The 23,433-nt window shown below is 35.7% G+C and overlaps 1 protein-coding gene across 1 annotated transcript in view; it reads left to right on the top strand.

The window, feature by feature from the left end:
• The window catches only part of LOC124174222 (pineal opsin-like), a 381,380-nt gene extending 358,276 nt beyond the window's left edge, over positions 1-23,104 (top strand). Inside the window, exons 5-6 of the mRNA XM_046553317.1 lie at positions 11,761-11,991; positions 22,118-23,104. Of these exons, the coding sequence (XP_046409273.1) occupies positions 11,761-11,991; positions 22,118-23,104 (1,218 nt within the window). The remainder of the gene's footprint in view (positions 1-11,760; positions 11,992-22,117) is intronic.
• The last annotated feature ends 329 nt before the right edge of the window (positions 23,105-23,433 follow it).

The raw sequence follows: 23,433 nt of genomic DNA, 5'->3' as shown, positions 1-23,433 counted from the left end.
TTCAACACGTACGCATAGGCACGAGATGACATGTCATGCGCTTAGAATATATTCCTCGAAATGAATTTCGCTTCATTCCCCGGTATATCCCTAGTTGAGGTGCTCGAAATGTTCATGACGAAAGAAATTGTATTTTTCTCTGTTCTTTTCTGTTCTAAGTGGTTATTGTTGTCTGCAGGAAGAGTATTTTTGGGTATGTGGCGATGACGTCCAAAACACTCTGGTGTATAATGCCATTTGCAGGGTTGCAAAATAAAATGAGGGGTTTTTTCGCTGTGCAGATAATAATCACTAAGATATGGGCGGCAAAATGTGCAACCTTAGGCCATTAATAAATATGATAATGCGCGTTTGTTCAGAAACCTATGTTCCAACCCCTAGCTAAATTAAGATGAATCCATGATAAAAATATGGATGGATGGATGCAACCAGTTTATACGGGGTGAACCCATAAGTTTCAGCTTTTAAGTGTGGTGCTGGAATACTCCTCAAGAGTACTTGGTGGACTTCAGCATAGAGCAGACACGGAGTATTGAAGACAAAAATAAATTCGTGGGTAAATGCTCTTCCTATTTCCTTATCATGTTGGGCAATTTACTAGAGCAAGCAATAAATCTTCCCTTTTACATTCATTTTAACAATGTGTTTACGAGCTCTCCTCCTATAAGTCAGTTGAAATCTTAAGTATATGAAGGTACTGGAACAGTTTGGTGAAAAGACTATCCAAAGGTATCCAATTGATCGAAAAAGACAGCTACCTAAGACAGCCCCGCTGCTCCCATCGCACGGGAGAAAAACGAGAATATTGTGGTTGCTAGATGGAATTACTATTCGATGGTGGCTGTCTAGTCATCTTACCATGGTGTACACCCACTCACAAAGGTAACGAGATCCCCATGTGCTACCTCAAAAATGATGCAAGTTAGGCAGCCAGCAGTGTTCTCTTACTACAATATAGGTATATATGAGCAGAACTGATCTCACGGATCGAAGTATCAACGAATAAACAATGAGCAAAACGATATATGGGAATTCAGTTGGATTTTATACAGATGCTTACAGTTCAGCGCTCTATCTTTTGTACGCCGATAGGTTTTTTTTCGGAGTGCACTTTAACCACACTTATAGAGACTGACCCTAGAGTTGGCTAAACGAGTGTAGGAATTTGAAAAACATCACTATAATGCACAGGTCCCATTAAACGATCCCTCTCGATTTACTGGATTTCCCGCATTTACTGGATTTCCCGTCGAATAACGGGTGATGCCCCCGGAATCAGACTTATAACTGAATCAAAAGGGCATAGATAGGTTTGACCTCGGTTCCGCGATAATCGCGATAACTTCTTAAGTAATGCGCTCGAAGGATGGGAAATTAAAGGTGCTGGCCTTTGAATCATGAACAATATCATCATTTCTACGAGAACGTTTAAAGAACTCTTGTGGAAAGTGAAATTTTTCCATGTGTTTTCGGCCTTCATTCCATCTCCACGTCACACTGTTTCATCGTCTTATATTTATGTTTCTGTTTCTTGTGGCATTAGAATAAAAAATGATGTGCTATGGTATGATGAAGAAAAAATTAAAGTCACTTTTTCACTTTTTGATATCAGTTTCGTGGACCAACAACGATTCTATCATTCTATTACAGTCTGCGGATCCATAAATTTGCCGCGCCTTGACTAGGAACGTAGGAAGTAAAAAAGTGGTCTGGGCGAAGATCAAAGGAGTAATCAGGTGAAAGTTTCTGTTAAGCAAGTAGAAAGTTCAAAGTTTTCTATTTTGCTTACACTCTGGATGGGACTGACGGAATAAGAAATGTATGCATATAGAACCTCATAAAGGTTAACATGTGGGTAGTGGCCAATTGCCCTTGCCTTTTCAGAGTGTAGTGCTTGTTTTTCTTTGGAATTAGTTTTCTGGCACGTTTTTGTCGAAGCAAATATGTAAACTGAAAATACATGAGTGTTTCTTTCACTCCATTAGATAAAAAACTTAAGTTATGACAGTGGGTGAATCGCAAAGAATATTTGATTTGCTATTTCAAGAAATTTTTCACTGTTATTTTCCCACCATGAAAGGGGAACTCAGTAATATTCGCCGTCCTGCTTAAAGGCTGGGAGTATTATCCGTTGAAGGGGATGGACTTGAGACTATTGCGCATTAAAGGGGATGTGTCATAATAGAGTTAGGGAGGACCATTTAACATTGCCTCCGTACGATGCTGGATTTCGAAGGATTCGCGGACCTATGTAGAACAATTTCGCATTTTTGCATGTTACCCTATTTGTTTTCCGGAAACCATTAGTGTTAGTGAAGTGGTGTTTTAATTGGATTCAGTGATATCTCACGTTCTGAGACAGAAATGTGATTTTTTTGAAAGTTAAAAAAATAGTTTAATGCCGGCTTAATAGTTTAACGGTTTCGATATATCATTTTCTGTCACCCAGTATTATTTTCATCCAATATAATTTTATAATTTGTTTGATTTGTTTATATTATGATTCATAGTTTATGTATTTTATTAATAAAGTAATGGATACTTTTTAATATAATCAGAGCCATTTCATTTCATATGATCATTTATTATTATCATTTCAAAAGTATTTAATTAGATGCCAATAGGAGCTTTCGTTCGTAGTTATTAGTGTACATATATTCTCACGAAACACATGATGCAGGATTAAAAATCCTGCATCATGCATTGTGTCAAGACCGATGGATATCTTTCAAAGGAAGCGAAACATAAAATTTCCATGAACGCTGGATCCATTCGGAAAAAAACTGTTTCAAATTTATTTGATTTAAACCTTACTATAAATGCATGAAGCGGAATTTTTCAGAATTTTCCTGAGCCTTACTTGTGCGTTGAGGATTTCAAGCACTCATAGTACCCTATCTATTGGGTGGATCATTAAGCTGTGGTCCACTTCGCGTCTTTTGATGGGGAAGTTAGAATTTTCTTCTCATGTATTTCATTGTCATTTCATATAGCAAATTGCTTTAGCCGTCTGTCAACATTCTCAACACTAATGCATTTAAAGGAATACCTTGTTGCCTTATGTATTTTTTATATAGTTAAGTTGGCGTTTTAAATATCCATAAAGTGTTAGAATAGGGAATTTCTTTGAAAAACTTCTTCGAGATATTTCTGGTGGCTTATTTGAGGAAAGGAGTTATCTTAATCGCTTTCTAATATGACTATTAGGTTTAGCATTACTTTATAGCTATTGAAAATTACTGCATGCTTTAATTCGGTGCACCATTTCATGGATGCTGTGTTTATACCTATGAAAGATACATACACTGCGAGTTATCCCAGTTAAATGTGCCTAGTTACATATATTACCAGTGTATCGTATTCAAATTTTTAATTTTGAAAATTAATTGATGTAGCATGCTGATTTGTAGAAGTAATTTTCTCAATTTGTAGGTCGACTATTCGCACCGTTAATGAATTGGTTGGTAGATAGGTCGCAACTTCTATATAATGAAAAAGAGGCAAGTAAAATACCATAAAATACCGAAGCATGTTCGTTCAATTTTTTTTTATGGGCTGGTGCATGGCTTAGAGGCGTTTTAAGAGGAGTGGAGATTGCGAAACTAACGTAATTGTACATTCGGCCATAAATAGTGGCCAGGCGATATATATTGGAAAGATATCTTGGATATTTTTTCCAAGAGAAAAGTAGTAAAGCAGATTAATCTGTTCCAGAGTAATGTATGAGTTCAATCGATTAGTGGGTTCGAATAATTTAGCCCGTAAAGTGGAGTAAAGTAATGAACCCTCATAGAACGTGGCCAAAGGCATTAAAAAAGCATTCTTCTTCAGTAACGGCTGCTCATAATTTGTATAACTTTTTTCTCAAAACTGGGGCCTTTTATGATTTGGTTCACTGCAGTTGGAGGCCAGACTTGCGGTATTTACCTTTTTGAGGGTGATCCGGAAAAAGGTGCTGGAGTGAGAAAACCGTTTGCATGAGGTGTAAGTTACTTTAGTGAGCAAATAAATTGCCTTTGGTACATGAAAGCTTAAGATTCGTTTTTAATATCGTTACTACCATGCTTCTGTTTAACAAAGGTAGATTTTAAGAGCAAGATACAATATATAGGTTTCGTTTCTATTACATTTCGCTCTTTACTTTTAGCCTTGTCCTTAAATAAAAAAAAACGTAAATGTGAGCCGAGAAAGGAAGCCCTTGCCTCAATGTATCGTAATTCGCAGCTCTCCAAGAAGCTGGGTTCAGTGAGAAATTCGAATTGAATGAGAAGTTGATGTGAGAGTCCGGAATTGCATTTTGAGTGAGTGAAACTATTATTTTGCTCTACCATGCTGACAAGCTCATCAAAATTCAGGTATAACCACCATAATATTTGGGTATAGGTGAGTTGATTTTATGGGTAAATGGAAACGGAAGCTACATACTACTATAATTTTATCAGCTTTTAATTGAAATCTCCTTGAAATTAATGTAAGATGTATTTCAAATATGGCTATATCGTGGAACTCGTCGAGTTCTAGGAAGTATTAAGAATTTTTTGACTAAGTCATAGCCTCTATTTCTCCGGGTAAGGCTTATAAAATATCTTTTTTTATTCCCGTGAATTCTCCTCGCAATGCCCTTAATTGAAAATTTATATCACTGTTAAATAAAATATTAACTCTAAAATATAACATGCTGTTAACGTAAAAGGGTAATATATATAAGTATTTAGATAATGGAAAGATGCATTGAAAATCTGATGGTAAGGAGAATGCTCATTGATAGTTATGGAACGTCAATTGTTGATCACGTAACAAGCTTCAAATTCTGCAGTAAACTAGCGAAGTAAGTCATCACAGAATATTGCTTTTCAACTAGGAAAGTTTTCTGCTCAAAGGTCATTTTCTACTTAAAGTTCTCCGATAAGAGTTATTTTCCTGTTCATAGTTCACTTTGGAGCTTGTTGTACTGCCTCGTAGAAATTTCCTTCCATTTTTCCTCAATTACGCTTCGAACCAATTTGTAGTGCCCTGAGGGAATCAGTACCACTGTTGTTTTTTCGTTGTTGGGAAGTTCCAGTCTTACTCAAAATTATTTTATGCCTTCATGTTTAATTAAGTTGACAGAGTCAAAACAAGCTCCGTTGCACAAAAACAGCCTCAGCTTATTGTGTCAGTGATGTTAGAGGTAAAAAATTTTATTCTTGCCGTTATCAGCTGTATGACTAATTGATCATTATGTCATCGCCGTAAATACCTAACGATAGCCTCATAACATGAAGAGTATGGGGTACAAGTTTCATTATTCTCCTATATCTTTCCACATTACCTCCAGTTCCTATTCTACCCGAAACTAAACGATTTTTAATTTTACATTGAGGGCATTCATTTCTCATAACCTGCAATTTATTGGTACGAGGGAACTTATTATTATGTACTAATAACAGTTAGACATAATCCAAATTCATGTTAATATCTTTATCTGTTATCAAAAACGATTATTGATGAAAACTATTCAATTATACAAAGAACAATAAATACTTTAATCCAGATATTTGTCTTTATTCAATATTCGAAATGCCCCGAAAAAGTGTGTGAAGAAGTTTTAAATTTAAATGAAATTATAGAAATAATTTCAATTATAGTCACCGTATTACTTTCTGTTGAGCTATACTGAACTCTAGCAAAACGATGCGGCTTTGGTCTGGGTTAAAATTAAGTGATATAAATATTCTGCTGCCGGTTTTAGACGGTTTTCCTGGAAACTTAGTGAATAAAAAAATAGTTAAGCCAATAGAAAAGAAAGAAAGAACTTCTGACAAGCAATTTTCTTATTCCTCAGACTTGGCTTGAAGATTAATTGGCTAAATTAAACTTGTGCAATTACAACCCATCACGTCTTTCTACTATGGTACATAAATTTAATGAAATATACCATTCACTTTGTAATCAATCATAATGGAAGTGTCTTTAATTTTAATTAAATACTTTGAAGCTTGTTTTAACATTTCCGGTGGAGAAATTTGATGGACTTGCTTCCTGATTGCTCAGAGGTAATAAAGCTATTTTTATAACATATGAAAAAAACCTTTAATGTGCAGGAATTTTACTCTTTATCATTAAAACGTGGAAACTGGGAAAATGAAGACAGCACATTGCGAAAGTCAGTGCAGCTGCAAAACCTTTGTACTCTGTTAGCGGGACTCTTGAAAGGTGTGTTGAGGATGAAGTTGTTTTTTTGAGCTATTTGGGTTATTTTGAGCCGTCTGCATATTTTTGTAATGGGTCATGATGAGGCAAGTTACTTCAAATCCCACTCTTCTAAAATATGAAACGTACTATCAGTCTTCTCACTTCGATTTTGAGAGCGCAGCAGACACTGAAAAAGTGAAGCACTCATAAAAATGAGATGGAGGCGCGGTGGTTTGCGGGATTTTAGCGGTTTCAGAGCAAGGGGTGGCGGGTAGGAGTGCGGTTAGGCGAGTGCCGGTCGTCGGTGCACTCAAAAGAGGGTCAGCTGGTTCGCCAATTTAAGGGGACAAGTGTATGAACGAACCCAATTCAAAGCGTAATATATGGGACAGGTGCGCAGAATTGCTTACACGTGCCAAGAGCGGATATGTACGTAAGGATTGTATTTAAAATCGAGGAAAATGGATGGATCAACCAGTTTTCTGGTATTTTTTGGGAACACGGTAGTAAAGTTAGTTTACTGTCTTGAATTACTTAATTTTCCATACCACATAATCATATTTTGGTATTGACCCATTACGAGTATCTTGGTACTTAATTATGTACTGAGGTAACATAGCCAATCATAATCGTATAACTTTTAAGGTCGTTTAGGTTCTGATTCCAATAAAAGTTGTAAGTCTTGCCAGAGTCTTCAATAAGTTCAGAATCAACATGGATTGTATGGACCTTAAGGTTAGAGAGGAATAATCCCAACTATCCTGAAAAATTTATTCGTATATTTTCGGTTACACGGAGGTCGTAAAACTGTTTTATCATATCAATGTACATATTTTTGTAATACTGTTGATCATAGAAAAATAACTGGAATTATCACCGCAATTTTATCTTTAACTTTGTCTTTATCACGTTACTTATACTTTACAGAAGCCGGTGATTTGCTGTTCCTTTTTTTGATTTGTCCTTACAATTATTTTTTACTGCGTGGTTTTTTTGTTGTTTATCTTTAATAGAACCTGGTATTCATCATTCCTTTTTATGATTTGCCTTACAAATTTTATTTTTCTACGTGGAATTTTTGTCTTCACACACATAAATTCTACCGTACCTATGTTCAAGTCAACAATTAAATCAAACAAAACTATTGAAAATTGAAGGACGAGGTTAAATAAATTGAATTCAGAGATTAAAAGAGAGTTCAAACAAAAGAGGAAGTGAAAAACTACGCAGTGGAACTACGTAATAATACAATATGCCAGGACATGGCTTTCTGGAAATGAGAACAAGGTGGGTTGGCAAGAAGAAGAGTTTAGGTAGAATATTTTATCCGATTAGCGTTCTCTCGTAAATTTGGTTCAATTACTTTTACATTAAAAATTATGCTCATGATGCGTTTTTAAGGAAAATTCATAACGACGATCATGACTGCTCATAGTGAAATTTTTGCATTACTGCTTGAAATCTCTTGTCCATTAAAAATATTATGAATTTTAAATAATGCTTTTAATTTTACAATCATATAAATGGTGAGTGGCAGTAAATGGAAATCCATTTAGAAAACAAATGGGAAATAGTAATGTGTGCTAGGATATAAACTTTGGGAATCCAGGACAAGGTAGGATGACAAAATGAAGTTTACTTAGAATATTTTGTCATATTAGCGCATTTGGGCTAATTTGTTTTAATTAATTTTAACAATAAAGAAATAAATTGCATAATTAGTTCTTACGAAATTTTCGACGGATTTTGAGAAACTGTTGCGTTAGTTCTTGAAAGTTTTTGTCAATTAAAAATATTGAAAAATTTAAAATAGCTTTTAATTCTACAATCAGGTACATGGTGAAAGAAAAATCCATTTTGGAAGTAAATGGAAATAAATGTTCTTTCACTTAATTCTAAATGTAAAGTGAATGTAAGTAAATAGAATCATTTTCTAGAATTTCTAGAAGAATTATCCTACTTGATACAAAGGATTGTGTTAATTAAAGATTATTCTGTCTTGCCAACAAAGACAGCTCTGGCATTTTGTTTTAAATAGATTTTTTATAGCTTTAAATTATAATATACATTATCGCTGAAAGTTGGGTATGAAAGACACAATATTTGAGACTATCACATGGTGGTTGCACTTAAAATTTCAATTGATTGCAAAATTCCTCTCTAACAACACTAAAATGTCTTAACTAATGTAAAAGTATAAAAATATCATTTTATAAAAAAACACGTTTTCTTAATAAGTAAAAAATAACGGCCTACATCATCTTAAATTATTGATGATTTCAAATGTGATTGGTGAGAAAGTTAAAATAAGTTTTAAAAGAGCATTTCAGATATCAAAAACGAAAAACGGGGTACGCATGTAAGATCATATCCGGTTTCTCTAAGAGACAAGTCTGATGTATAATGACCGGCAAGTTTTAATTTTATAATCTTAAGTGCGCAGCACGTCTTTCGTTTTTGATATCTGAAATGCTCTTATAAAACTTATTTTTAACTTTCACATCAATCACATTTGAAATTTTCAATAGTTTGAGATGCCGTAGGCCGTTATTTTCTTCTTTTTAATCTTACGTGTATTTCATAAAAATGATATTTTTATGCTTTAATATTATTAATGAGCATGGGGCCTCGCAAAGCAGTTGACTATTTTAAGGAGTACCTTCTTCAAGTCAATGTAAAATTATAAAAAGTTAAATTATAAAAGTAATCAAATGAAAGCCCATCAATTAATTCTACATCTACATAATACCCCGAAAGCCGCCTAAAAGGCGTATGGCAGGGGGTGTTAGGACACCAGCCGTTTAAAGCTATTAAAAAAAAATGAAGTGCTCTAACGAGGTTGGGACTAGCGTTTATTAAAGTCCTTTATGGTTCGGGGGAAAAACGAATTCGCATATCTATCCGTTCGGCAAAACATCTCTCTTAATTTATCGCTTCTATCGGACCTGGAAATATAGTGTGGCACCAATATTACGTTCTCTGTGTCGCTCTTAAAGATATCCATTCTCAACTGTTCAAGCAATCTAAGCCTAGCGTGCAGCCTCCGAGTCTCCAACGGCTCCCAGCCTAATTTGCTTAACATCTGGGTAACACTGTCTGTACGCCCGTAGCAGTTTTTTAATTGCCACATTTGGATCCCGCAAACACTTACAATCATTGAAAGAAAATGAAAACTTCATCATAAAGATAAAATTGAACGGATTTTAGTCGGAATGTTTATTATTCCATCTCATTGTACATGTAATGGATCGGGAGATACGTAAATGTGGTTTAAATTTTTTTAAAATTTTCAGTAATTTCAATCCGTTAGCTCTGCCTAATATCAAGTTAACCTCAAACTTGGAATTTTTGACTTTCCATATTTTTATGGCCTTTGACTCTTCCGAAAAAATAATTTATGTGGGACACAAGTGAAATCAATTGATTAATAATTATGAGGAAAAATTCTTAAAGATGGCTAAAACTTTTGATGAAGTTCGAGAGTAGACATTTTCAGAGACCCTCTGATAGGGCACTCTACCAGAAGTTTGTTTCGAGGGATGGGATGGAGGGTAAAGGGACAAGTTTATATCAGGGTTGGAAAAATTCACTTCCTGTTGGGTGGAAAAAGTCATATCCCATTAGAATATGGATTGCTCAGGAGTTGCCGTGGTATGAAATTCAAGAATTAATCAATGGAATGATAGTACTTCTCAATAATGAATTTTTGAATAAACTCTTTGCGTAAGTGAATGGGGGAAGTTAATTTTTATTCACCTTTTAAAAACCGCCAGAGGTTTCGAGGGAGCAGGGCATCAATCGGCTTTCGTTCTGGCTACATGGCTATGTCTGACTATGGTTTTGACTAGTTGTTTAAAATATGCTGAAAATGGTAAAACATCAATCACAATAGCCATTGATACAGTGTCTTTTAAATAACAGTGCCATATTTACGCTATATAGATATACATTAATCTCCTCTTAGGCTATATTTGTCCTCCGTATATTACTTCCCGAGACCAGCAAATTAAGCTGTTTACTTCAATTATTTTTATTCCACTCATCTTTATACTTCTACGTTTTAACTTATAGCAATCAATTAGCAGCCTTTTCTTTTGGGCATCGAAATGAATTTTAGTAGGTTTACGTCTAAAAATCTCTATTAGCTGGATTTAAACGATAACCTTCACCCTTTTTTTTATAATATTAAAAATCCTTACTAAAGAGTATAATTATTTTTGGCGTTTAACTGTAAATGCCTCTTAATTAAATTCCATGATGATTAGAATTTATTAGAATGAATATTTAAATTTTTTTTTCTAATTTAGCAACTTCAATTCAATCCTAATACGGGGTACTAAGCTATTTTGATGGATTTAAGAATGAATTCTAATAATTAATGCATTGTAAATATAATTATACGAAAATATGAAAAACTCATGAAAGCAAATCACATAAACACGTTAGTACATTTTGCAAGGACAATGTGGCTTTACATGTCTGTATTCTCTTTTTATACAGAACATTATGAATATTAGTAATTTTAAATTTTCAATCCCCGATGAATGTACATAACTAACGTAAATAACTATTTTGATAACGATAAGAATCAGATAAACGGGAAAATAAAACCTCATAGAGTATAATCTCACGGTCATGCTTAAAAATTTTGCAGGTAAAATGCAATGCGTATTCAATTGCCTGTATTCTCTTTTCTAACACAGTATAATTATTTCAACAAGTTCATTTGACCCCCGATGGATGCAAATGGGAAATAAGCTGGTTATATACCATTAAGAATACTCTCTTAGCATTAAATATAAATTCGTGGCAACCTAAAAATTACTCGTAGAATTAAAGCACATGGATCTGCTTAAAGATGTTACTAGGAAATGCTGTTACTCAATTGTGTGCATTCTCTAATCGTTCAAAATATAATTATTTTGAGAACTTCAATTCAATCCCCGATAGTTCTAAACCGGTAATAAGCTGGTTTTATTAAAGTAGAATATCCTATTGATATTAAATACTGATAAATATTTTTTATGAAATCTAAAACCTCATGGAATAAAATGACATGGGCATACTTAAAAAGTTTAATGGGAAAGTACGATTATTCACTGGCTTGTTAAAATATAATAACAATAACCTTAAAATACTCATGGAATAAAATCTCGTGGAAATACTTAAAAATTTTACTACATAATGCATTAAAATATTCAGTTTCCTGTAATCTCTTGTCGTATAGAAAATAATTATCTTACCAACTTTTATTCATACCCCGATAAATGTACACGGGTAATAAGCTGGTTTTATAAAATAAAGAAAACCTTCTTAACCAATAGCCTAGTCAAGATTTTGAAATGGGGGGTTTACCGGAGATTTCGGGACCCTTCCTGAGTGCATGGAAAACACCCCAGGGCAAAGGGAAAGTTTTGAGACAGTGGTGGGGCTGTAACCCGAAACCCCCCCTCCGCTCTTTGTTTTAAGACTCATAAATATTTCTTGTGAAAATTTGAACAACTCATTGAATAAAAACTCAAATCTCATGAACATGCTTAAAATTTTTACTGGAAAAATGCATAAAAGTATCCTCTTTCCCCACAGAATGCCATAACGATGGGGCGGGTGACCAAGGCGGAGACGCGGGTGGCGTTCATGGTGTTTGTGATGATCGTGGCATTCCTGGTGGCGTGGACGCCATACTCGGTGCTGGCGCTGCTCGTCGCATTCGGCGATGCATCCCTCGTATCCCCAGGCGTCGCTGTCGTCCCCGCCCTCATGGCCAAGTCCTCCATTTGCTACAACCCCGTCATCTATGTCGGACTCAACACGCAGGTATTGCTATCAGTGTCTCAATTTAAGTTTATTCCTAAGTGACACTACGCATGTTGTTTTATTTTAATTCGACGACTAGCAGTGCCTGCATGCCCTGCAACCCATGATGCTAGGCTACCGGTTGCTACCTTTTTGTTTGTCATGGCCCAATCATGAGCCAATTTATTATGGAATGCCATTATCGGCCTCTCTTTTTCTAGAGTATTGCAAAGAACCGGAAAAGGCTCCGTAAGTGGATGTAAAGAGGTTGCACGGGGGCACGTGCCCTCCTCCCAGGCGCTTAAAAATTAGTAAACATTTTTAATACGGTTATCATTACCTTCGTTTTCTTTTTGTGTATTAGGAAGCCTCAATGATTTAATTTCATATTATTATTTCATTCTCTTGACTTGCTTGTTAAAATACAGACAATAATTCGTACAGTGATTGTTGTATCTTGTTTTTAATCTCAAGTATGAGGAGATTGTTTGCCTGTCAGACCCTTTTGCCCCCCAAGAGAAAATCCTGGATCCACCCCCGGGAACCAATGTAGTGGGTAGACAGAAATTAATCTTGTGGGTTCCCACTGTTTGTCTCCCATTTTGTGGGCAGGCTGTTTTTGGTCTGTTTTTTGCAAGTTTTTTCCCCCTCAACTTTACGCAATTACAAGCTAAAGCGCTGAGATCAAGTTTAAAATGTTTGTGCAGATATTCTGCGTCAAACATACCAAATCCCATCCCTAAGCACTTAGTACGACTGAGATGAATACGACTGAAAAAATGAGGATAGCTGATGAGGATACATCGCTTATTAAACGAACAGGTAGTCCCTTTCTTGAAAGAGGAATGTCGAGCGAACGGATACATGGAAGTAGGAAAATGGGGTGGAAGGATATGGGGAAAAAGGATAGAAAAGCTGGAAGCTGGAAGGAAAATACCAGTGCATAATGAACCCTTCAAGAGAATGAGGATAAAATTCACCATATGGGCTCAAATTTTTGCCTTCCTATATATAAAATAGAATACACATAATCTTAATTGCAACCGTTTTTAAAGTGCTAGTTCACTAATTTATTTATTGATTGTCGGTTGTAATAGAGTGAAAAAATAAATATACTCATATTTCTGTCTTTCTCTATGTTTCGCCTAATTTTTTAGCAATTTGTGGCGTAAAATCCATGGTTGCAATACTTTCGAACATAAATTAATGCAATAACAGACTTCAGTCTACTCTAGACCACAGGGATATTTCTGTACTTTACGTTAAGGTTTCTCACTTTTCACAGATAAAGGTTTTATTTGGGGCAATTGAGTTGTATTTTCATTTGCTGATGCACGTTTCCGTGGCGTTTTGTTACCGTGGTTATCATCATCATCTTCTGGGCTCACAGGCTACCTGTATGTTTAATGCGAAGGGATATGAATGTGATTACACCGTTCGTGATTATGTTGTTTTGACTTTACTTCAATTTTTGCTTCAGAAGATATATTTGTTTTAAATGAAACGAATGATTTATATGTGATTTTAAAGTTTTGACGATATAGAAGTTTTCTCAGCAAACTTTTACACCGTATTCACTACCATTAAAGCATTTGGAATATCATTCCTTCCATTTCGAATGATTTTAAAAAATCTAATATGAGCATTGCCGTATGTGTATTTTTGAGAAAGTAATTTCAGATGGGATCAGTATTTTTTCACGCAGGTATTCATTAATTCTTTAGGTGGAAAATTATATATTAATTTATTCTGATGTACTAATGATGGAGTTCATTTTAAATAACTTGATGCCTAAGGCTCATAAAAATAATTGATACGAAACGTGCTAAAGTACATTTTTGCGAGTGGGAGCGGTGGAATTGCGTTAATGGCACAGAGCTCGAGATAAATTACGGACAAAACTGAGACATAAACTCGCTGACTTGTCTGCAGTAGTACTGCTACAACAAATCAATTGATACATGTTTAAAAAATACCTTAACGCTTCCACTTCAAAATAGCCTGATTATATGTACAGCAACTATCGTTTAAAAAAAATATTCCTTCAATAACTTTTTTCAGCTGTTTCTATAAAATTCGCATAATTTTTTTTATTGAAGCATTTAAAATTGTATTATTTATGATGTGATTAACTCACATCAACCAAATGTTATTATTGATTTTATATGCACTGAACAGTTAAATGATTTTATTGAAAAAATAATGTAATTATTGCGATTGGATAATTTTTAATAATATGGCTAAGGTTGCTGAAAAATTGTATAAATTTCGGATCCTATTTAACGGCTCTGTAATATTGGATCATTTAACACATCACGTAAACATTTTGTGTTCTTAGTGAGGGAATGCTGTCATTTATCAATCGATTTTTCAAACTCGCTCTATAATCCATGGATAGTAATTTTCTAACTAAGCCTATACTTGTATTTCATTTAATTAAGGTAAAGCATTTCTTATCGCCAATATCGCTTCCCATCACGATCAGGCATTAACCCTTAGAAGATCTTCCTGCTTTAAAACGTTCAATTTTTATAACCATTTCTTCTAATGAAGGAAAATAGGATGATGGTTATTGCATCATTTCTCGCTAACTATTCCTTGTCTTGAAAGAAATTCATAATTTTTGCTCAATGCGGTTCATAAATAGTCTAACGTAATCATCGAAGCAATACACGGAATCCCTCATTTTTCGTTCATCACATCATCTGGCGAGGACGGAGAACTCGCCGAATTTCTTTGAAGACAAAACTTCTTGAATAAGCGAGTGTGAGACGGAGAGATCTCGACTCTCAATCATACCTTGAGTTTACCCATTCAAATTTCTAGTTCAAGAACTTTTAACGTCCTCAAGTTTTAATGATGAGCAATTTCACACTCTTCCATTGTTTTGTATGGCATATAGGGAACAATTATGTCTATAATATTTTACAATAAGGACAAATCCTTCATATCTTAGTTTGTAGTTTTGCCAACCGGTAAAAGGAGTTCAGAAATAAGAGTTTTGGTTTTATTATTGCGCAAATCCGTGAGAAAATATTTTGAATTAAAAATTAAAATCATGAGTTCTCGGCTTTACTGATGATGGATTGATTTGAAAGGTAATGGGTTGGCAGGACAAATGACTGGTTTATAGTTTGGATGAATATTTATTCTATTTTGGATTGATATTATAAATCAGATTTTGCTGTTGTTGCAAGAGAATAGATAAATATTTCATAAATTTACCTGAAATCGTTGAACATAAAGTATTATTCATCAAGAATATGCACCAAAATGATTACTTGCGCCGCTTGATTCGTTTAATTAATAACTTTTTGTTCTTTATGAGGCTCCATTAAACTACTTAAGTAGAAAATTCCTTAACTTAGAAAATGTAACTAATTTCGGCGTCAAATGAAGAGCCACTGTACTTTGCAAATTTATTCGTGTGCTTCAGTGCATGCTATAATAATGAATCATACGTCATAACAAAGAATAACGTCTTGTGTGTTATAACGCATTCCAATATTTCCTAGCAGTTTTATCTAAAAGTACCTCTCATGTTTTTTCTTACTGCATACCGTGTTTGACTATACCGTATTTTGGATGACCTAATATTTTTCAGCTAATGTAGGTGTTTACATGAATCAACCATTAATAGAGAATAATTTTTAAATTTGACGGATATTTGTTCATACAAATGATTTATTACTTGCATTAATTGAATTTTGAATCATGATAAAGATATTTAACAAGAGAAGTTATTAATTGTTTCTATTATTACATATTTCGATTTTCGTGTAAATATTGGAGTACTCTGAACCTGATGGGGAAGGTGGGTACGACAGGCAGACAAACTGAAAAATTTAAACTTATATCTTTCCCCTTCGAGATGCAAGTCGCAATAAAAGTCAGCTAATCGCCTCATTATGCTATGAACCTTTGAATGCGATAAACTTTTAAAAAATTCAGGAAATGTCTTGTTTTACTGTAGTTAAAATTGCATAAAAGCAATAATTCTAATTATACTCAAAAATAAGAAAGTGAGATATAATTCCTTCGATTTAATTCTTCATTTTAAATATTTCATAAACCTGTAAGTATTAAGTAAAGTTGATAGGGTTTAAGTTGATTTATGACTGGATTGCAGCACGTAGTTTCCTTTTAACGACTTAGCTGTAGTCAGCAAGCTTATTCATTTCTCTCAATTTAATTTTTCCCAAGTTATGAAGTATTTAATATTAAACTTTCAATTAATTATAATAGATTAATTTCTCAATAATCCCTTATTTATGTAAGCATAAAATTTTAATCTCCTATATCGGTATGTGCTACTAAAATCTCTCTCATATTGTATGATATATCTCTCGCATATAAGATGGTTAGTGACCGCGAAGAAAATGTCTTGAAATACCTCATATTAAACTTTGTCTTATTTTTGTATGAATAGATTGTTTTGCCGGACGCATTTCCTTATTTCACATTTTATTTTTCCCTTATATTGTTTACTTTACCCTTATTTGTCTTAAAAAGTATTTAAATTGTAATGACTAGGTTGCAGAGGGATATGCGGAGGCCACGGTATCAGTTGATCTATGCAGAGTTCCTAGGGACGCTCTTGGGACTACGTTTTTTAGTCGAGTTTCTGGATTACTTAGCAAAGTGAGCTTTTTGGGCGTAGGGGTGGGACATGTGAGTCCTAGGAAAAGTGACGTTGCACAGGATATACCGAAGTTGCGAGGGTAGAGACGCACGAGTAATGGGGCCTGTGGTTTGGGACGGATTCACACTTCAGCAATTTATCTTCCTTGAGAAGTTTGCGAGGGTCAACATTACAGTAGATAAAAACCTTATTGCCACGCTAACTACCTCATTGCTTAGAATATAATGGTGGACTCGCGTAAAAATAAAATTTCTCGTCCAAAAATTGTTGGCCAAGTACACAGGCAAATGAATAGTCTAATTAGTGATTACGCCAGCAAAATAATTATTATATCCCATTTATTTCTTGCTCTTCGATGTTGTCCATCATCATTACGTGGCAGATCACATCAAATGAATTGAAGTCTTCATTTTATTAAATTTAACCAATTCAGGTGATAAATTGGATATTGGATTGGGGATAAAAGGTGGAATTTTAAGGTATAAAACGAAGCATTATTGAAAAATTTCAACAATTATTTGCACCTATAATTTTGGATAAGTGCAGTTATATTTTGTTTCAATATACCCGTTTTGGAGTAAAATTTTATTGGTTAAGGAGATAGCAAATCTTGAAATCAAAATGGCTTTCACAAGACCAAAAGAAGCTCTTAGGCGATGTAACTCTCCATAATACTTGATTTCTAGCCACTTTTCTCGACCCGAAGGAAATCATGTAACTTTTGATTCATTTTAGAGAAAAAGTTGAATTACAGCCTGTTTTATCATAATTATTTGGCGAAATGCGGTGAAATAGTTACGCATACATTGGCCTAACTTCACTTCCCTTCGTGGTGCTACTGTCGGCGTCAAAATGATGTGCCACTGTACTTTAGAAATTTTTATCTGGACTTCATTGCATGTCGTAATAATTAATAATATGTCATTTTGAAGGAAATTCTATTTTAAATTCTGGTTAATTTTATTTCATGAAAAATGCAAAAGTGTAGACACGCGAGTGCAATAAATGACTCTGCGCACCATAAAATTAGCCGTTTTGTCCACTTCATGAACTTTGTAACTCAACCTGGGGAAAACTACTACGTCTACAACATTCATCTTCCACAATAAGTGCCAAAAGTTAATTTAGATTAACAAGATGGCATTTTTAGAACTCACATTTTGTTTTGAAACAACGAAAATATTTAAACACTGTCTAGTCCTACAGTTTATCCCGAAATAAAAAATAAAATTGATCGAAACACTTCTTAATTTATTTTAAACTTTTCTAAATATGAGTTCTAAAATACGCAAATGCCATTTTATTAATCTTCATTAATTTTTGTAACTTATTGTGGAAGATTAATGTTGTAGACGTAGTAGTTTTCCCCAGGTTGAGTTAGAAAGTTCATGAAGTGGACGAAACGGCTAATGTTATGGTGCGCGGAGTTATTTATTGCACTCGCGTGTGTACATTTTTGAAATTTTCATAAAAAAATAAACTAGATTTACAGTGCAGCGGTACATCATTTTGACGCCGACAGTAGGATAAGAGGAGGTACTCTTCTGCTTTCTGAAGTTGTTATTTACGTACCTGCCTGAGGTTTTAATGGCTGTAAGCGTAAGTATTAGTGGCCTACTCGTGCTTTAAACACAGAAAAACAGGGTATAGGGCCTTAAGGATATTATAAATACGCTCAGACCGAGTATCAAATTCACTTATTAGCGGTAAAAGAGTAGGTAAGACTTTGGTATACATAGATATGAGATTCATTTATGGAACCTAAGAATATATCATCAATCACAAGACAATAAAATCTCTAGAATCATTTGGTGTTTTTTTTGTAATCGTTGTATTACCCTTACGCTCTCACGGCAATTTTTGTCTTCACTCCCCTAATGCTCAAGCACTTTTCAAGAACGCGTCAGGCGTTATATATACATATATCTATTTCATCATATTATTTTACAACATGGAGCACTAATTGCCGTAGAAGAAATACCATTTCATGAAGAGAGATAACATTTACATAACCTAAAGTATATAGGTGAAGCAATCTCAAAATATAATACCTACCTATACATTTAGGAGCAAACCCGGGGACGATATGTAGGCAACTTGTGCGTCTAGTGTTTTTGAATTTTTAAGGTTCAACTTAAGACTTTTGAACTTATGAGTTTTTTCCACTGGCACGCTCGGGCCAAAAATTGTGGTTACTTTATTTCCTTTTTCGACATATTTGAAATTTTACGATGTCAAACAGCAGAACAAGCTTTGGAGGAACTACATAATCATGAAGACCGTGATTTCTTAATGATTGTGCTTATGCAGCTTAATTATTTTATTAAAATGCAAGAATAACTGAAATTTCACTTTTGTGTGATTAATTTTCGTGCTTATTATTCGCAACATCCTGAGGGTGAACACGCATTATACTTTTAAATTTTTTGGATAAATCATAGACTCAAGTATAATCATTTTTATAATCATTATTTCATCATAATCACCTTTATGTGTTTTTTCGTCCTTTATCGGCTATACTGTTAGTAAAGTACTTAGGTTAGTAAAGTACTAAAGTTTTCCGCAAGGTTGGGAAGTTGTTGACAGACATATTCATAGATCTTCAAGCCGCCATTACCTGAGCATAAAGACTTTTTGCTTCTTGGATATTGTTTGAGATACATGGCGAAATATCGGTGGGCGAATTCATAATGCGATGAAAAGCTCGTTATATTTAAATCACCCTGAATATTCTTAAAGTTTGATTGTTAACGCCTGTCTTTATATAGCGTTTAAGGTGGTAACGAGTAGACCTTGGTGTTTTAAACCTTAGATACGTTTATTGTTCCATACCGTCACTAAAATGTAGGACCCTAACCTGAAATGACTAGCTGGCGGAGGTAATCAACGCTTTAGGAGATAATAGGATCGATAATAGGAACTTTTTAGCGGCACCATTCGAGAGGAGGGCGTGACAGCTGAATTTTAGTGTCTAATCCTTGGATTGCAAAAGGCGCGTCGCATTAAAACGTTTATACGATACAATAGATTTGATCCTATCATTCGGTTTGGCATGATTCTCCTTTACCATGATTCGCTATTTATGTGAGGAAAGAATTCGACTCCTACACTGAAGTTTCCAGCTCATCACGAATGTGCTGCGATATTGCGTGTATTCACGGCTCGCATGGCGATGATCCCATGGGAGGCGCTGTTAACTTTGCATCAAGGATTGCTTTGGAGGAGAAATCGATACCACAAAACTGCTTATTAAATCCAGTAATTACTTTTATCTAGTGTCATGTAATGTTGTTACATAGTTTTTTACCTATATATAAACCCAAGAAATTCGTGCTAGAGGAAATAGTGTGTTTCGACTAAGAAAAAAGAATTTTGGCATTGATTGCTCGAATCCTTTTCTGTGAGATATGAATTGAAAACATGAATGCGTAGAGCCTTTGCATAATACTCACACATTAAACCTTTTACTTATAGATCATCAAATAAAGTTTTTTTTGTAGTATAGGCAGTCTCGTGCAAAACTCAAACGATAAAAATTTAATTATGTAATCATCCTTATATAGACATTCCTGGCGCAATGTCGTCCATTTTTAGGACTTTAGTTGATGGAATGTAGATATACTTGAATGTAAATATTGAAAACACAACTAAGCTTCAATCTGACTAAAAACTCTATCCTTCACAAGAACTGTTCATCTTAGATTTGCCTAGTCGTAATGAAAAATTATCTCTGATCTAGAAAAGTGTCTATTTTTCTTAATTTATAGTTATCTACTTATTGCCTTTAACATTGTACATAACGTATTCTCAATAATTATCTTTTAGCTCTAATGCGTAATAAAATTTATATTGTTTTTTTTGGAAGTACAAAGCATCCTAACTATAATTAATGCAAGGAGTATTTTGCTAACTTTACCAGTATAATTTAGATTAATGTAGCCATTGGTTTAGCATTGTCAATAATTAAATTAATCTTTCATTAATTACTCCTAATTTGGCCATGAATGGAAGGATGAAATAATTGCTTCTCCTCTCTCCCAAAATCTCAAAATTTCCCAATTTAACCGCTCAGTTTAATTAACGGACTCCTTCAGAGCAACAGATGTGATATTCTCCTCTCCAATTAATCCCGTAGTTTTTCCTCCCATCCCTTTGTTGGGGTAAACACTTTAACCCCGAGCACAACAACTTTATTTGGCGTAGGTTGACTTAATATCGCTTAAATCGATGATTCAAATACTCAAGCAATAACTACTCAGACCGTGTACCAATCATGCATTTGATTTAAAACAACTTTAAAACGTTCATACGTCGATAATTAATTGTTATTACTCTCCTTCTAACTCCTCTGCTTGTAATTAGAAAAAATATTTTTTCTCCCAGCTACTGCTAGTTCCAAAATTAAAGTGACTCGGGGTTAATATTTTTTATCCCAGCATAAATGATTGAGCAAAAAAAAACAAATATGTAAACAGAAATTACGCAATTATAGTGAAAATGTTGCGTTAAGATTGATAACAGAGCCTCGATTTTTGACTTAGCCATAGGAGCTGTCATTTCAGTGACGTGAAAAGTCATTATCAACTTGAGTAATAGAATATTATTTTCATTTAATGTGGGTTATATTATTGCTAAAAAATTATAACCTTTTGAAATTAATTTAACTTCAATCAATGCTTCCTTAATATTGCTACGAAAATGTTTTCTTCGAAACCGATGTGTCAGCGTCAGCGCATTTCCATGGAAAAAAACCGTCATAAAGAGAACGAGTGCAGTGATACTAGTTTGAAGCAATTATTGCAGAAGACCTACGATGATCAGCAATATATATTTTTTTAATTTTCAACGGAATGACTTGCCAAGGTGGCACTTCGTCTTAGGAAGAGGTCTGTCATAACGGGCAACCTTTGCTAAAGTTACTCTTTCTGCCGCCAAGTCAAAAATGGAACTCTTTTCAATTAAACTAAAATTAAGAAAAATATATATAACTTGAAGTATCTAGCGGAAAATAAATTTAGCTTGTTCTTTATTCATGTTTTGTTACTGTGAATTATTTTTTTTCTAAGACGCAGTCTTTCGAACTTCGAGTTACAATGATTTTTTAAAATGAAAATTAACTTAGTAAATCAAATATTTTTCTTCAATACAGCTATAAAGTAGGAAGAGAGCAATGTTTATCGAAATAATATGATCGATCAAATTTATTTTCATCATTTTTTGCAGGCTCTAAAAATTCTAGTCACTTTAATTTTGAAAGTAATGAATATTCCAAGACAAACTATGCCGCTTTAATTTGTTGTGAGTCAGCAGATGTTTCCATAGTTTACGTGCTCTTTTCTATACTCAAGTTTCCAGCTCCATTGTTACTTCTAGTAAAGTTGTTGTGTGCTAGACCTAATGTTTTGCTCTTTGTTTTCCTCTGCCTCTCTCTGTACCATATCCACTCCGCTCAAACCTTCCTTCCAACATACACGCCATAAACCCGGACACCTCCGCCCGTAACAGTTCCGCTCAGCGTGGCACAAGCTGCTCCGTGTCCGCGCCGTCTCCGAGACATCCCAGGAAGTGGGCGGCGAGCACACGGCCATGCTCTCCCCCTCCCACTACATGTCCCACACGCTGCTTGAAGGCGGCGCGGGGGGGAACGCCGCCACCGGCACCACCTCCGCCTCCGGGGTTCTCATCTACAACTCCTCCAACTCCCCTTCCAAGAGCGGGGGAGGCGGCGGGGGTGGAGGGGCACCCAAACGGAGGCCCTTAGCCGTTTCGGGGGCGGTGGGGGCCAACGGCGAGGCGACACGACCCTCGCCTCTCGCAAGCCTCCGGGCAACCAAGATATCGGACGCGGTCCTCGAGGAAGACGACGCCAAAGAATCGGACGCGGAGAGACGGTCTTGCGAGGAGGAATGCGGTAAAGAGGAGAGCACGGCACCCAGTGTTGTTGAGGAGAAGAGGAGTAATAACAATAGTACTTGTGTTAGTGTAGGGGTTCCAGTGACCGCCGTGACACGTGCGTTGGACGACGGCATAGTGACGGAAGCGGTTGTCGCCACTTCCAACGGCTCCCGACTTCCGGGTGGTAGCGGGGTCCCCCCGGAAGTCGCGGACGTGGTCAGGGTCGGCGGGAAGGGGAAGAGACTGAGGGGTGGCGGGTTTCCCAGGGGCGGGAAGGGGAGGAAAGTGTCGAGCTGGCTGAGCGGGGAGGCTTTCAGAGGTCCGCGGCGGTCGGCCAGCGTGGGGGCCAGCAGGGGGGACGGGAACAAGAACAGGAGCAAGTCGGGTGGGAAGCAGTTCTTTGGCGGTGGCAAGGCCAAGGTGGACAGTGCGCCTCGTGGGGGAGAAGGGAGGGGGACCAAGGATGGGGAGAACGGGGAAGGGGAGGGGGAAGAGGAGGAAGTGGTGGAGATGATGACTTTGTCCGTAAAAGAGCCGGCGTATGTGGCGGACGGCGTCAGCGCTCTTGCCGAGGACGGCGACGTGGTCTCCGTGTGATCGGTGTTGCGCTGTGTTAGCGTGGGTGATTGGAAATGAGTCAATTATGTGGTACACTACGTGAGGGGTGGCTCATCTGAGCTACATCAGATATGCTTCAGGCCGCATCCATAATCGTTTTTCTGAGGTTAACCAGTCTATACACGAGGGGTTATATTGTACTTCCGAATAAAAATGAGCGTATTCGTGGAGTAATTGGATCTTCAAATGAATTGTTCAATGAATCATTTGTTGATTGAGGCAACAGCGATAAAATGATGGAAATGAACCGCTACCTTGGAAGTGAGCCATTACTCTCGTCGGCGGTCACTTATTTGACTTCCAAGCAA

This window comes from Ischnura elegans, chromosome 2 (genome assembly GCF_921293095.1).
Source record: "Ischnura elegans chromosome 2, ioIscEleg1.1, whole genome shotgun sequence".
Lineage (NCBI taxonomy): Eukaryota > Metazoa > Arthropoda > Insecta > Odonata > Coenagrionidae > Ischnura > Ischnura elegans.
Note: the sequence above shows the minus strand (reverse complement) of the source record. Positions and strands in the feature narration are given on the sequence as shown.